The sequence below is a fragment of the Dasypus novemcinctus genome, chromosome 2 (genome assembly GCF_030445035.2).
Source record: "Dasypus novemcinctus isolate mDasNov1 chromosome 2, mDasNov1.1.hap2, whole genome shotgun sequence".
NCBI lineage: Eukaryota > Metazoa > Chordata > Mammalia > Cingulata > Dasypodidae > Dasypus > Dasypus novemcinctus.
In genome coordinates this window covers 113,471,900-113,488,999 of record NC_080674.1, presented here as the reverse complement: position 1 = coordinate 113,488,999, position 17,100 = coordinate 113,471,900, and the positions used below count along the sequence as shown (strand labels likewise).

Here is a 17,100-nt window from a genome sequence, read left to right as displayed (position 1 = left end):
TTACCTCTAGCAACCTCAGAGAATTAGAAGGAAAACTCAAACTGTAAATAAGCTTTGGATGAATAATGTTCTAAGAAACCAGATAATTTCCAAAATATATATTAAATATACACATTATGTCTCTTAAAACAAATACAGATCATTAAAAACAAAAACAGGCAGGGGGATTGTTTGAGATTAGAAGAGAATAGAAAGACATCACAACCAAATGCAATATATAAAACCTGACTGAATCCTTCATCAAAAATAAATGAGTTGGGAGAGAGAAGCAGCAAGATAGCAACAGAGTAAAGCACTCTTAGAGTCAGTTCCTGCTATAGGGCACTTAGTAAACACTCAGAGCTCTCTGGAGTTAGCTGAAGCACCTGTCTGGGGGCTCCAGGCAGCCAGAAGAGCATCCACAGCATCCTTGAAGGAATGAAAGAAGGAGACTGTCCATCTGCAGAGAAGACTCGTAAGTAGAGCGCTCCACGCCATGGAGGCCAGTGCCCATCCTCCACTGGAGGCAAAGCCGCCTCGGGAGCTGTTCCAGGGCTGGAATTGAAAGCTCCACTTCCCAAAAATGGGGGAGGAAGAGTTGGTTGGGCACCAATTTCAGGTACTGATGAGTAAATTCAGCGGGCCAAAGTATAATCCTGAGAACAGCTAAAGTTTGAGCTTGTCCAATCAGTAACAGGCCAGGGAGTAGCCATCTTAACTCTGCACCTGGCATGAGGGGAAGCGGAGCAGACTGAAAATCACAGTGCTGGTGGGAACTGGCTTCTTTCCATCCAGTTCAGATTGGAGCTCCAGCCTAGACCCAAGTGCCACCTCCAGCACGGAGGAAGCCGCAGGGACATGTGCCCACCTCTCCGGGAAATTACTGGCCAGGCCACGGAGGCTGGTGATTATCCTACTCTGGAGGCACGAGTCACCCCAGGAGCTATTTTGTGGCTGGAATTGGAGACTCCATTTCCCAAAAACTGGGGAGGAAGAGACTGTTGGCTGTCAATTTTGGCTACTGATTGTAGACTCAGCTGGCTAAGATATAACCCGCAGAACAACTGGAGTATGAACCAACCCAAGTCAGAAAGAGGCCAGTGCCACCATTTTGACTTCACCCCCAGCCTGAGGGGAAGCTGGGCTGTTCGAAAATCACAGCAATGGTAGGAACCAGTTTCTTTCACCCATATCTGCCTGCAGCCCTAGCCTAGGCTTCAGCCTCACCTCTGGCAGGGAAGCTGGCGGACCCTGTACCAGCCTATCCAAGAAACTGCAGTTGACTTCGGCTGGCACAGACTGAAAATCAGACGTCTACCGGGACAACTGCAGACACCTTGGACCCGCATAGATTGCTGCCCATACCTGCAGTTCCATCCCCGACCAGGCAGAGAAGAAAGGGGCGTGAAGCTTCATCAGTCTCTCTAGACAACTACAGTTTAGACCAGCACAACTTGGATTATTCCACATAGCTGTGACTCTGTCCCTACCCCTGGCAAATGAGAAAGATGGAAAAAGCTTCACTGTTCTCAGGCGCAATGAGGGCAGCTTGAGTCTCCAGAGTTTATAGCACTAACTACATGTTTGGCTCCTATTGCACAACCAGCAAGGGAGAAAGGGCAGGAAGCCCTAAACTAAAGAGGAAAACTGCGCCCAGAATAAATACTCTAGTAAGCCAGATGCAAAGACACCAACCAAAAATTACAATCCACACCAAGAAACAAGAAGATATGGCCCAGTTATAGGAACAAGATAAGCCTCCAGATGACATAAAGGAGTTGAGACAACTAATCATAGATGTTCAAACAAATCTCCTTAATAAATTCAATGAGATGGCTAACAAGATTAAGGATATTAAGAATACATTGGATGGGCACAAAGAAGAATTTCAAAGCATACATATAAAAATAGCAGATCTTATGGGAATGAAAGGTGCAATAAATGAAATTTAAAAACATTGTAATCATATAATAGCAGATTTGAGAAGGCAGAAGAAAGGCTTGGTGAACTTGAAGAAATGGACTCTGAAATTGAACATATAAAAGAACAGATGAAGAAAAGAATGGGAAAAATTGAACAAGGTCTCAGGGAACTAAATGACAGCGAAAGGCGAGCAATGATACATATCATAGGTGTCCCAGAAGGAGAAGAAAAGGGAAAAGGGGCAGAAGGAATATTTGAAGAAATAATGGTAGAAAATTTCCCAACCCTATTGCAGGACATCAATATCCATGTCCAAGAAGCACAACATACTCCCATCAGAAAAAATCTGAATAGACAAACTCTGAAACACATACTCATCAGAATGTCAAATGCCAAAGACAAAGAGAGAATTCTGAGAACAGCAAGAGAAAAGCAATGCATAAAATATAAGGGATACCCAATCAGATTAAGTGCTGATTTCTTACCAGAAACCATGGAAGCAAGTAGACAGTGGTCTGATAATATTTAAGATATTACTAGAGAAAAACTTCCAGCCAAGAATCTTATATCCAGCAAAACTGTCTTTCAAAAATGAGGGTGAGATTAGAATATTCACAGATAAACAGAAAATGAGAGAATTTATAAGCAAGAGACCATATTTTCAGGAAATACTAAAGCGTGTGCTAGAGCCTGAAAAGAAAAGACAAGAGAGAGAGGCCTGGAAGAGAGTCTAGAAATGAAGAGTATATCAATAAAAGTTAAATACAAGTGTCAAAAGAGTGGTGAAAATAAAATATGACAGATAAAACTCAAATAGGAATAAACTTAACCAATGATACAAAACACTTGTATTCAGAAAACTGCAACTCAATGTTAAAAGAAATCAAAAAGGCCTAAATAACTGGAAGAACATTCCATGGATTGGAAGACTAAATATCATTAAGATGTCAATTCTACTCAAGTTGATATACAGATTCAATGCAATCCCAATAAAAATTCTACCAACATTAGAGAAAAAATTGAAAACACAATCATCAAATTTATTTGGGAGGGTAAGGGATCCTGAATAGCCAGAAACATCATAAAAGGAAAAGGAAACCCGCATTTCCAGACTTTAAATCTTATTACCTAGCTATAGTGGTAAAAACAGCATGGTTCTGGCCTAAACACAGACACAACAGACCAACGGAACCAATTTGGTGGTTCAGAAACAGACCCTTACGTGTATGGTAAAGTGATTTTTGATTAGCCTGTCAAACTCACACAGCTCGGGCAGAACAATCCATTCAACAAATAGTGCTGAAAGAATTGGACATCCATAGCTGAAAGAAGGAAAGAGGACCCCTATCTCACACCTTATCCAAAAATTAATTCAAAATGGATCAATAACCTAAAAATAAAAGAACCATAAACTCCCAGAAGAAATTTTGGGAAAATATCTTCAAGACCTGGTGGTAGGTGGTGGATTCTTAAAGGAGATAAGAAGAGGACAGAGTGGACTACTGATGCTTAATGTACGTAGAAGTTTTAATTAGCTTTACTATAAAAGTGTGGACACGGAAAAAGTGGATGGTAACACACAGTGAGTAACAGTTTATAATGGGGATGTGACTGAAAACGGTAGTCTAGGTATGTAAATGCCAATTTACAGAATGCTAGAGAATAATCTAGGAACTGAATAGCACAGTAAACCAAGAGATGGATGAGAATTGTGGTTGATGGTACACAAGCATGTACATCCTTTGTGAGCTACAGCAAATGTGTATCACTGCTGCAGGGTGTTGGGAAAGTGGAGAAGCATGGGGTAAATACAGCTGAAGTGTCCTATGGACTGTGGTTAGTAGCAATAATATAATATTCTTGCATCTATGCAAAAGATGTACTGTATTGGTAATGACGCATTATAGAAAAAGTCACCCAAATGTATACTATGGACACAGTAACAATCAGATGATATTATCTTATCTGTAGCAAATGTTCCACCACAATGTGGTATGTTGATGGAGAGGTGTTGTTTGGGAATTCTGCACACGTGCATGATTGTTTTATAAGTTTAAAACTTCTGTCATAAAAAAATATACTTAAAAATTAATAATAGGGTGGGTTGGGGGGAAAACACACCAAATGTATGATAAGGACTATGATTAGTAGTAAGATTTTGACAATATCCTTTTATAATTTGTAGCAAACATCTCACAACAATGCAAGGTGTTGATAGAGGTTTGATGTATGGGACCCCTGTATGTTTGCTTTGTAAGTTCTTAACTTTTACTATACATTTAATTGTTTATGTATGCTCATATATAAATGATATAAATATAATAATAGGGTTGGCTGGGGGAAAAATACTTTGGTTAGTAGTAATATTTTGACAATGTTCTTTAATCATTAGTTAAAAAGGTTTAAAAACAATGCAAGTTATTGGTGGTAGGGTGAGTTATAAGAGTCCTGTATGATGTTATATATGTTTGTTTTATAAGTTTGCAACTATTATTATACACTTATTGGTCATGTATGTTTATTTGAGTGATATACTTCAATAAATTAATTTTAAAAAATAATAAATAAGTTGGAAGTAGAGGTGGCTCAAGCAATTAGGTGCCTCCCTCCCACATGGGAGGCACCAGATTCAGTTCCCAGTGCCTCCTGAAAAAGAAGAGAAGCAGACAGTGAGTGCAAATGAGGGAAGAGAAATAAATTAAAAATAAATAAAATAAACAAAAATACATATATTTTAGGACAAGTGAGAAGATCTGAATATGGACCATTATATTAAACATATTCTTAAATTAACATTAACTTTCTTTTTTTTCCCTTTAGTTTCTTCATTAACAAGCAGATTTTGGTCATGTCATTTAACCAATCTGTGCTCATTATTTATACTTCTGAACACAAGAGAAACAAATGAGTTCATTTTTAGGATTAAATATAATAAATGCACCTTGACAGAATTTTTTAAAGTAATGCTTCCATAATTTGTTAAGCTGCCTTTTGTCTGTTATTTTATTTTTTGAAGTTGAAATAAAATTTGCTTTTTAAAAACTGTAATTTTCTTATATATTGGTATCATGATTTAATTTTTTTTAATTATCCCTATTCTTAAGACAAGCGTGCTAAAAAAAATCTAAGTTATCATGGTGTTTATAATATAGTTTCAAATTCTTTTTTTAAGAACATATAATTATATAAGAGACAGAATGTGGCAAAATGTTAACAATGAGTAAATCCAGGTTTGGGGAGGGGCAATACTGTAGCCAATGCAGTTTATCCAAGGCATGGTTACTGCTAATTGGAACCAAAGAGTAAATCCAGGTAAAAGGTAATATGTGGGTCAGTATCAATTTTTCTATAACACTGAACATTTGCAAAATGAAATACTGAATGACAGGAGAGAGAAAAGTATGAGAGGAGGCCAGTTTGGAAGCAGAAGGAGTAAAAGTAGTGCTAGTGTTATAGCTGTGTAATCTCGGGCAGGTCACAGAACCTCTCTATGTCTCAGCCATTTCAGCTGAAAGAAGTAATCATCTCCAAGATCCCTTCCATCTATGAAATCCCATTATTCTATTACTACTTCTCAGCTCTAAAACTTAAAAGATAATCATAAGTTAAGTCAAAAAACTCATAGGACTATTTTAAGAATAAAATACAATTAAAATATAAAATAAATAAAATAAAGTACTTGAAGCAGCTAGACAAATGCCTGGCACATAGAAGACAAACTATAAATATTAAGCCCTTTGTTTTGAGAAAACATCTTAAAAACTCTTCAAAAGTAAAACAAAACATAGGATTTAAGTAACTTAGAAGAAACAAGCAAAAGAGTTGGAAAGACTTTTTAAAAATATCTATTCGATTTCAGATTGCACCAATCCTAAGAGGCTGACTATAAATACGCTCTGAGGAAGCCACACGAAAGCAAAAAAGATAATAAATGAACCTGTTAAGATTTTGGATAAGGTGGGTGCATTCAAGCGATCTTACTATGATACACATTTGATAGTAGGATGCTACAGAATAACCAAAATAACAATAACATTACATATCAAAACTTAGGGTAGTCTAGAAGATTCAGACTGATTGAAATGTTTGAAAAAAATTATCTCCTTAAATAGCTCTCTCTCATACAATTGGTCTCACTTTAAATAGCAACTGTTCAGAAGAGTCTTTTATGACCACCCTATCTAAAGTAGTTCCTACTTCCTCATCTCCAAATTACCTGATTTTGAGAGTTCCTTCAAAATCTTACCATAATTCATAATTATTTTGCCAGTTTATTTTTAATCTGTCTTGCCTTCTAGAATATAAGCTAAGAAGACGTTTTGTAACCCCAGAAGCCAACAGTGTCAGATACTTAGAAGCCTACCAGGGTGCATTAAATGAGTGAAAAGAGTAAATGAATAAATGACTGCATTATATTATACAATACTCAATAATATAGTTATAAAACAATGGGACTAATAATGCTATTGGCAGAAATACAGAAACCAGAAGGAGGAGCAAGAATTTGAGAAGAAAAATAAAACATGCTCAATTTGGTGCCAGGAAGTTGAAAATATGAGATGCAGGGTGAGTTAGAGATGAGGGGAGAAGGTTAAGGAGAGATATAGATTAGGATTCTGATATTATCAATTGTGTAGTGAAGAATTACCTTTACCCTAAGAGAGGTCTGGTATTTGTGCTGGCTCATAGGAGGTAACCTATAAACTTCTGGAATATCCTGAGTGATAGGAGTGTGTTTAAATTATTCATGTCAGGTCTTCAGCTCCCACCACACCTGACAGTTTAGTGATACATCCTGACTCTATGGGGACAGGACATGGAAGCATCATGTCTAATACCCTCTCAGGCTTTGCCTTTCTGCTATAATAAAACTGGAATTGTAAATATTGCACTTTCCTGAGCTCTGTGAGCTGGGATGTTTAGCAAATTATTAAACCAGAGGATGTAGTGGCAACCACCAAATTTGCAGCCAGTTGGTCACAGGATTACCCTGGCTATCCCCAAATTTGCAGCTGGTATCTGAAGTGAGGGCAGTCTAGTAGAGGATTGTGCCCATTAAACATGAATTCTAGCCTAACCCAGAGTAATGTCAGAACTCAATGCCTGTTTGTTAAAAAAAAAATTTATATAACAAATGAAGTAAAATTCAATAGGATAAATGACAAACAAAAAAGAAAGACCACAAATATAAAAATGATAGTAATCTGCCAAGGTAGAAGAATATAATAGCATAAAGAACACTATAAAATTAAGACAAATCAAACCTGAGTCACAGTTTCTGAGAAAAATACATATTTTTTGTAATTTACTAAGAAGAATAAAGAAATCCTACCTTACTACTATTCATTGTTGGTCATATCTTAGCTAAAGTAGCAGGTCCATGTTGAAATACTACACATTAGGGATGAGGAAGATACTTGAGAAAACATGCAGTGAAGTCTCACAGGAATGATCGTATGTCTAGCCAGAAAACATGAGCTGCAAGAAGAAATTCAAGGAGTTAGACTTGTTCACTACAGAGAAAGAGGTATAAATTTACACTCAAAGTGTCATAGGCTATTACAGGAAATTAACAGTAACTGTTTATCAAATTCATTACATTAAGAATAAGAATGCTGCACTAATTTATTTGCCTATTCCTGTGTATCACTCCCTCCCCTTTCTTTATACATCTTTCCCAACATGTAACGTATTCTACCTTCTCCTCTAGTCTGTTCCCTCAGTTTTAAAGAAGTAATTCATGTTTTTCATGAATTTTCACAGCATAAAACTAACTTCAGGATTGAAACACAGGGGAAACGGATGTGGTTCAAATGATAGGGCTTCTGCCTACCATATAGGAGGACCCGGGTTCAATCCCTGGGGCCTCCTGGTAAAAAGAAAAAGAGAAAGAGTGCCTGCATGGCAAGCCAGTGCCCATGTGGCAAGCTGAGTGCCCACGCAAGTGCATGCGCAGCGAGCCAATGCCCAAAAAGTGAATCACGCAGCAAGATGATGATGCAACGAAAGAGAGATTAAGGGGAGAGTCAAGGTAAAGCATGGTAGAAACCAGTAACTGAGGTGGCACACGTGACAGGGAATCTCTCTTCACATCAGAGGTCCCTAGGACCGAATCCCAGTGAATCCTAGAGGAGAAAAAACAAGAAGAGAAGACAAAAAAAAAGAGAAATAGATACAGAAGTTCCCACAGCAAATGGACACAGACAGCAAAAAACAGCAGGGTAGGGCGAGAGGGAAAGGGAGAGGGAGGGGGGAAAAGATTGAAATACACAAGCAGCAGCAAGTGACTACACTTGTTAAAATATTACAGGGTGTAGCTCAGAGGTTGAGCACCTGCTTCCCATGTACAAGATTCAATCCCCAGTACCTCCTAAATACACACACACACACACACACACACATACATACATATATATTATATGTACACAGAAGTAACTAAGAAGAAAAACTTTTTCAAAAGCTGGGGAAGGTTTAAGAAGGATTCTTCTGGCAAACACACACTACATAACCTTCTGTCTAACATGCTTCAGTATGCCAAAGTATAACCTTTGGAACACTGGTGCTATTCTACCTTCAACTTTTTTTTTTTTAAACATACATTTATTTTTCTTGTAGAAGTTGTGAACTTACAAAACAATCATGCACATGTGTAAATTCCCATACAGCACTTCACCAATATGCCACATTGTTGTAGAACATTTTTTCATTTTATGAGAATATTATCAGACCTATTACCATTGACTATTGTCCATAGTATGTATCTGGCATATTTTTTTGATACTCCCCTATTTTTTTTGAAACTGAGAGAATGTCTATGATGATTCTTGGTTACTGGCTCTCCTCTTACCATTGACATTAGTATTTGCCATTAAAGCCCTATCATGGTTTCTCATTTTTTTGTCTCACACCATCCTATTTCTAATTCCTACTTTCTAGTTTTTAATAAGCTATCCTCTTCTTTTTTTGTTTGCCTATTCTGTTTCTTGTCATTTCCCCTACTTTTTGACTTTCATACAAATCAGAAGACATTTCATAGATGTTACCAGTAAGATTACCCCTTTCCTTCTGGTGTGGAAACTGACCCAACACAGTGAAAGAGGTATATTCTCAAGATCTTCTACTCTTCTAAGCTTTTTACCCTTCTAGATGCTAGAATTTTTTGGAACTCCAATCTACATATAAAATATTACTAGATCTGTCTTCTACCACCAAACTGTGTCATGACCAAGGACAAGCATTTTTATAATATAGACAGCATCTAGCATAATACCTGGAACTTAGTGGTCACCAAATAAGTGATTATTGAATGAATGAAAATCCAAGGTGAATTGTGGCTTTCTGAGATTTGTACATTTTAGTAGAGGGTAAAGCTTTTTCAAGAATTTCATGTGAAATGACAAAATTCATGAGAAAATATTATTTAATATGAAAATTTTAGTTATGACTTCTCTTTTATGCTGTTTTCAATACAGTATCTTCAATTTAAACCTCCAGATATAGTACAGAAAGTGTATTATTCATAAAGATTTCCAAGGAACAAGTACAGTTGTGTATCTGATTCCACTCCAAAGACAGACCCCCAAAAAATCAATGGATTATACATTTAATTTGAAATTTTTGACCTTTATTCTCTATTAAAGATAATTGAGAGTTATCTAGAATCCCATGTTCTGGTCTCTAACAATGATATGAAAACAGTCATTTTCAAAGGCTAAAAAAAGACATACATTCGACTGGGATTCAAGGACCAACACTGAGCAGTGTCAAATAACATACTTAAGAAAGCTAGTCAAAGCACCCATATGCTATTTATTCCTCAATTTCCAACTCAGTTTTCTATAAATGTTATTTTTGAACGAGAAAAATAGCACTTTTCCATTTGCTATTATGACAGGAACCAGAACCATTAGAGTACAATAACAAAATGATGGAGAACAAAGATCATAGCAAAATATGAATATATTCAACAAAGAAAAGTGCAATAGGTCATCCAATCTGAACCATGTACCAGGTACTGTCCTAGAACAATGGGATGCAAATATGAATAAAGCAGTCTCTCCTCGCAAAGAATCTATAAGTCCAGTGGGAGTGACAGTTGAGAAATCGATGATTACATAGAGTAAATTAAGGACTATTTAGAGTTATATACAGAGCATTATGAAAACACAGAGGAAGAGCCATGGCAGAGCATGGCAACTTCAGGAATGTTGCTCAAAGTAAATTACATCAACCCATTTCACCTTCAGGAAGTCATCATTCTAAATAATCTATTTCCCCTAGCTACATCTATAGCCAAGAGATAATTTCTTCCCTTTCAGTTACTCCATCCTCCCCTTTTTTTGCTATGTTGAAACTGACAACTTTCAAGTCTTGAAATGGTTTGGGTTAAAAATATGTAACAACTTCCTCATCTCTAAATGAATGATCCTTTGTTCAAACTACTATAAACTTATGAATGATAATTATATTCCTGTGTTACTTATAGATTTATCATCCTTAGTAAAACTCAGCAAAAGTTGCATACACAACAGTTGAAAATGTATAATGGGTACTTTCTAGGTGCACTTTAACCTTCCCCAATCATCTTCCTCTATTTTACAGGCTACCATCTCTAACTCACACTCATAGCCAAATATACATCCTATTACCTAAATGTACTTCTCTTTGGAATCAAGACATGGGCGAGGCAAGAAAGCACCTAGAGAGCAAAATGTAAAGAGACACACTCAGAGTGAAGCAAGGCCACCCTGCAGTTTCATGACCTTGAAAATGACTGCCTTCTTAAATTACGCATCCTAGGCTCCTCTCTTGCCTAATCTAACCCTGACCCTTCCTTTTCCCACTTCTAAACTACTTACTTCTCTAATAAATAATATCTTTTACTGTTTCAAAATCCAATGCTTAAAATATCTCAAAATAAACTAATTTAATTTTACATCTATTTAAAATCATGTTTTCAAAAAACTTTTCTTATTCATGATGTGATCTTCAGTGAAAACTAAATGAGGCAGGAAAATGTACATGCAAAAATTTTCCTCAAAATTTTTCCAAAGAGTGTATGTCAGGAGTGGGAAGATGGCCGCTGAGTATGCCGCTCCATGAGTCAGCTCGTCCTACAGGGCAGTTTAGTAATCTAAACCACCTTTTTTGGGGGTATAGAAGACCAAAAGAGGATCCTGCAACATCCTTGAAAGAATGGAAGGAGGAAACTGCCCATCTGCAGTGAAGTTGTATGAGTAGAGCACTCCATGCCACAGAGAGGCTGGTTCCCATCCTACACTGGCAGCATAATTCACCCCAGGAGCTATTCCATGGCTGGAATTGGAAGTTACATTTCCCAAAAAATAGGGAAGGAAGAGACGGTTGCTCACCAACTTCAGCTACTGATTAGTAAATTCAGCTGGCTAAACTATAATCTGAAGAACAGGTAAATTTTGAACATGACCAAGTCGGAAAGAAGCCAGTAGCTGCCATTTTAACTCTGACCCCATCAAGAGAGGAAGCAAGGCCGAATGAAAATCACAGTGATGGTAGAGACTGGCTTCTTTCCACTGAGATAGGACCGCAGGACTAGCATAGGCTCTAGGCCCACCTCCAGTGGGGAGGAAGCTAGTAAGACCTGCACCAGCCTCTCTGAGTAACTGCAGGCATTTTCAGGTGACACAGACTGAATACTTATAGACACCTGGGGCTCCATCCGCACACACCAATAGAATAGGAGAGGTGCTGTGTTTCCTGCCCATCTCTGACCAACTGCAGGTGCATTCAGTATGCACAACTGGTTTGCTGAGCACCTTCGATTCCATCTCCACCACTCCACCCCATTGAAAAGGAGGAGGCTGGTGTTTCTTCAGGCTCTCTGAGCAACTGCAGGCACTTTAAGTCCACACAAACTGGTTTGTTGAGTACCTAGATTCCATCTCCATGCCTCCAACCCCATAGGATAGAAGTGGGCTGGTGTTTCCTCAGCCTCTCAGGGCAACTGCAGGTGCTTTCAGCCTGCACAGACTGAACAGCTGGACACCTGTAGCTCCATCCCAGCCCCTAAGCAGAATAGAAGGGAAGCTGTTTCATCTGCCCTTCTGAGCAAGAGCAGGCACCTTTGACCTACATGGACTGAACTGGTGAGTACCTGTGGATCCACCCCCACCACATAATAGGATAGGAGGGGGCAGGTGTTTCCTCAACCTCTCAGGCAACAGCAAGCACTTTTGGGCTACTCAGACTGAACTGTTGGGCACCTATGGTTCCATTCCCATCCCCAAAAGGACAGAAGGGACAAATACAACCTCAGCCTCTCAGGCCAGCTACAAGCACATTTGGCCCAAAAGGATTAGATTGCTGGGCACACCAAAGGGTCCACCCCTACCCTGGCAGGGAAGGAGGGAGATCAGTGCCATGTCAGTCTACCTGAGCATTTTAGACCCACGTGGTATATATCGTTGCCCACACCTGCAGCTCCATCCTACCCCAAGAAGGGGCTTGCAACTTCTTCAGTCTCTCCAGGCAACTACACGTGGTCTTGGCCTGCATGGCTTCAATTATTTCACACAGCAGCAGCTCTGTCCCTACCACTGGCAAAGGAGAAGGTTGGGAGAAGCTTCATCAGTTCCTGGGGCAATGCAGGCAGCTTCAGCCCCCACAGCTGACAGTACCAACTACATCCTTGGCTCCTACCACACAACTAGCAAGGGAGAAAGGGCAATAAAGCCCTAAACTAAAGAGAAGACTGCACCCAAAACAAATATATCTCGTAAGCCAGATGCCAAGGCACCAACAAAAAATTATAATCCATAACAAGAAAGAGGAAGATATAGTCCAGTCAAAGGAAAAAGATAAGCCTCCAGATGACATAAAGAAGTTGCAACAACTAATAAAAGATGTCAAACAAATCTCCGTAATAAATTCAATGAGATGTCTAAAGAGATTAAGGATATTGAGAAGATACTGGGCGATCACAAAGAAGAATCTGAAAGCATACACAGAAAAATATCAGATCTTATGGAAATGAAAGGTGAAATAAATGAAATTAAAAATACACTGAGGGGGGAGTGGATTTGGCTCAATGGATAGAGCATCCACCTACCACATGGGAGGTCCAGGTTTCAAACCCAAGGCCTCATGACCTGTGTGATGAGCTGGCCCACGCACAGTGCTCATGCACACAAGGAGTGCTGTGCCACGCAGGGGTGTCCCCCACATAGGGGAGCCCCACGCGCAAGGAGTCACCCAGCATGAAAAAAGTGAAGCCTGCCCAGGGTGGCACCGCACACACAGAGAGCTGACTCAGCAAGATGATACAACAAAAAGAGACACAGATACCTGGTGCTGCTGACAAGACAATACAAGTGGACACAGAAGAACACACAGCAAATGGACACAGAGAGCAGACAACTGGGGGGGGGGACAGGCGGGAAAGGGGAGAGAAATAAATTTAAAAAATAAATCTTTAAAAAAAAAATACATTGGGGGAAGGAGATGTGACTCAAGCAATTGGGCTCTTGTCTACCAAATAGGAGGTCCAGGGTTCAATTCCCAGGGCCTCCTGGTGAAGGCAAGCTGGCCCACATGATGAGCTGTCCTGAGTGGAGAGCTGGTTCACACAGGAGTGCTGGCCCACACAGAATGCTGACCCATGCAGAAGTGCTGGCCCATGCAGTAGTACTGGCCAGACAAGAAGTGGCACACCAAGATGATGCAACAGAAAGAGACAGAGGGGAGACAATGAGAGATGCAGCACACCACGGACCTGAGGTGTCATAAGAGAGTGAGTGCTTCTCTCCCACTCCAGAAGGCCCCAGGATTAGTTCCTGGTGTTGCCTATAGAGAAGACAAGATATAGAAGAACACACAGTGAATGGACAGAGAACAGACAATGTGGGGGAGGGGGGCAGAAATAAATAAAGCCTTTAAAAAATACTTTGGAAGCATTTAATAGCAGACTTAAGGAGGAAGAAGAAAGAATCAGAGAGCTTGAAGACATGGCCTCTGAAAGCAACATACAAAAGAACAGATGAAGAAAAGAAATGAAAAAATTGAACAGAATCTCAGGAAATAAAGGACAGCCAAAGACAGGCAAACAAACGTCATGGGCATCCCAGAAGGAGAAAAGAAGGGAAAAGGGGTAGAAGGACTATTCGAAAAAATAATGATAGAAAATTTCCCAACCCTATTGAAGGTCATAGATATCCATGTCCAAGAAGTGCAATGTACCCCCATTCAAATAAATCTGATTAGACCAACTCCAAGACACATATTAATCAGAATGTCAAATGCCAAGACAAAGAGAATTCTGATAGCAGCAAGAGAATAGTGATGCATAACATACAATGGATACCCAGTAAGATTAAGTGCCAATTTCTCATCAGAAACCAGAGAGGAAAGAAGGCAATGGTAAAATATATTTAAGATACTGCAAGAGAAAAACTGCCAGCCAAAAATTTTCTATCTGGCAAGATTGTCTTTCAAATATGAGGGCAAGTTTAGAATATTCACAAATAAACAGAAATTGAGAGTGTCTGTAATCAAGAGACCAGCTTTGCAAGAAATACCAAAGGGATTACTACAGCCTGAAAAGAAAAGACAAGGAAAGAGAGGCTTAGAAGAATGTCTAGAAAGGAAAGCTATATAAGTAATAGTAACTGAAAGTATAAAAAGTGTGGTGATAATAAAATATGACAGATAAAACCCAAAGATCAAAATGGGTGAAATAAGAACTGCCGGTACAGTAATAACATTGAATGTATGAATTAAACTTTCCAATCAAAAGACACAGGTGAAATGGATAAGAAAATATGAGTCACCTATATGCTATCTATAAGAGACACAACTTAGGCCCAAGGATACTAACAGATTGAAAATGAAAGGCTGGAAAAAGACATTCCATGCAAGCAGTAACGAAAAAAAAAGCTGAAGTAACTACACTTACATCTGATTAAATAGATGAAAAAAGCAAAACTATTCATTAGAGACAAGGAAGGACATTATAAATTAACAAAAGCGGCAATTCACAGGAAGAAAGAACAATAATAAATGTATATGCATCTAACCAGGAGGCACCAAGATACATTAGGCAAACATGGGCAAAACGTAAGGTAGAAACAGATATCTCAACAATAATTATTAGAGAATTCAATACACCACTCTCAACATTGGATAGAAACATGGGGAGAGGATCAATAAAGAGACAGAAAGCTTGAATAATAAGATAAATAGATTAAACCTAATAGACATATACAGAACATTACACCTCAAAATAGCAAGATACACATTCTTCTCAAATGCTCACGGATCTGTCTCCAGGAAAGTCTATATGTTGGGTCACAAAGCAGATCTCACAGGGCGGCGGACTTGGCCCAGTGGTTAGGGAGTCGGAATACCACATGGGAGGTCCACGGTTCAAACACTGGGCCTCCTTGACCCGTGTGGAGCTGGCCCATGCACAGTGCTGATGCGCACAAGGAGTGCTGTGCCACGCAGGGGTGTCCCCCGCGTAGGGGAGTTCCACGCGCAATCAGTGCACCCCGGGAGGAAAGCCGCCCAGCGCAAAAGAAAGTGCAGCCTGCCCAGTAATGGCGCCGCCCACACAGAGAACTGACACAACAAGATGACACAACTAGAAGAGACACAGATAAAGACGACGCAGCAAATAGACACAGAGAACAGACAACCGGGGTGGGGGGGAAGGGGAGAGAAATAAATAAATAAATAAATCTTAAAAAAAAAAAAACTACGACATGAAAAGTTACATGTTCTCTTAAAAAAAAAAACAAAAAACAAAGCAGATCTCAGAAAGCTCAACAAGATCAAAATTATACAAAGCACTTTCTTTTATCATAGTGGAATAAAGTTGGAAATCAACAAGAGGAGGAAAAAGAGAAAATTCACAATTATATGTAGATTAAAGAACATACTCTTAAATTTTCAGTGGGTCAAAGAAGAAATTGTGAGAGAAATAAATAAATATCTTGAGACAAATGAAAATAAGAACAAAACATATCAGAACCTATGGGATGCAGAGAAGGCAGTGCTGAGTGGGAAATTTATAGCATTCAATGCTTACAAAAGAAGAGCTAAAACTGAAGATCTAACTGTACCCCTGGAGAACTAGAAAAAAAGCAGCAAACTAATCCCAAACCAAGCTGATGGGAAGAAATGGCAAAGATCAGAGCAGAAATGAATGAAATCAAGAACAAAAAATCAGTAGAGATAATCAACAAAACCAAAAGTGCATTCTTTAAAAAGATCAACAAAATTAACAAACCCTTAGCTAGACTTGCAAAGAAAAAAAGAGAGAAGACACAAATAAATGAAATCAGAAATGAAAGGGGGGACATTACAACTGACCCCACAGAAATAAAATCATAATAGGATACAACAAACAACTGTATGCCAAAAACTAGACAATGTTGAGGAGATGGACAAATTCCTACAAACATACGAATGACCTACACTGACCCTAGAAGAAATAGAAGACCTCAACAAACCAATCAAAACCTCCCAAAAATGAAAAGTCCAAGACCAGATGGCTTCATAGATGATCTAATATCTATCTTACTCCAGCTCTTCCAAAAAACTGAACATGAAAGAATACTATCAAACTCATTCTATGAAGACAACATCACCCTGATACCAAAACCAGATAAAGATACTACCAAAAAAATTACAGGGAAGAGTATGTGGCTCGAGTGATAAGGCCTCCACCTACTGGGAGGACCCGGGTTCAATCTCTGGGGCTTCCTGATGAAAAAAAAGAAGAGAAAGAGTGTCTGCGAGGCAAGCCAGTGCCCAAGTGGCAAGCCAGTGCCCACGTGGCAAGCCAAGTGCCCATGAAGTGAGCCAGTGCTCATGTGGTTATCCCAGTGCCCGCACAAGTACCCGTATGAGTGCCGTGTGGTGAGCCAGTGCTCGCATAGAGAGCCAAGTGCCCAGTCAGCAAGCTGAGTGCCCACATGGTGAGCCAGTACCTGCACAAGTAAGTCATGCAGCAATATGATGACACAACAAAAGAGAAAAAAGGGGAGACTCAGGGTGAAGTGCAGCAGAGACCAGGAACTGAGGTGGTGCAATTGACAAGGAACCTCCTTTCATATCAGAGGCCCCCAGAATCAAATCCTGGTGAATCCTAGTGGAGAAAGACAAGAAGATCACACAGCCAATGGACACAGGCAGCAAAAACAGCAAGGCGGGGGAGGGAAG

General features: G+C 39.2%; 1 protein-coding gene across 5 annotated transcripts in view; it reads right to left on the bottom strand.

Annotated features, from left to right (window-relative positions):
- FER (FER tyrosine kinase) overlaps positions 1 to 17,100 on the bottom strand; it is a 574,904-nt gene that overhangs the window by 535,013 nt on the left and 22,791 nt on the right. For 3 of the 5 annotated variants that reach the window (XM_023586245.3, XM_004484087.4, XM_071209303.1), the window contains exon 2: positions 7,235 to 7,380. The exons of the other annotated variants lie outside the window; for them this stretch is intronic. In XM_023586245.3, coding sequence (XP_023442013.1) covers positions 7,235 to 7,249 — 15 coding nt within the window. In that variant the 5' untranslated portion in view covers positions 7,250 to 7,380. The remainder of the gene's footprint in view (positions 1 to 7,234; positions 7,381 to 17,100) is intronic. 5 annotated transcript variants of the gene reach the window in all.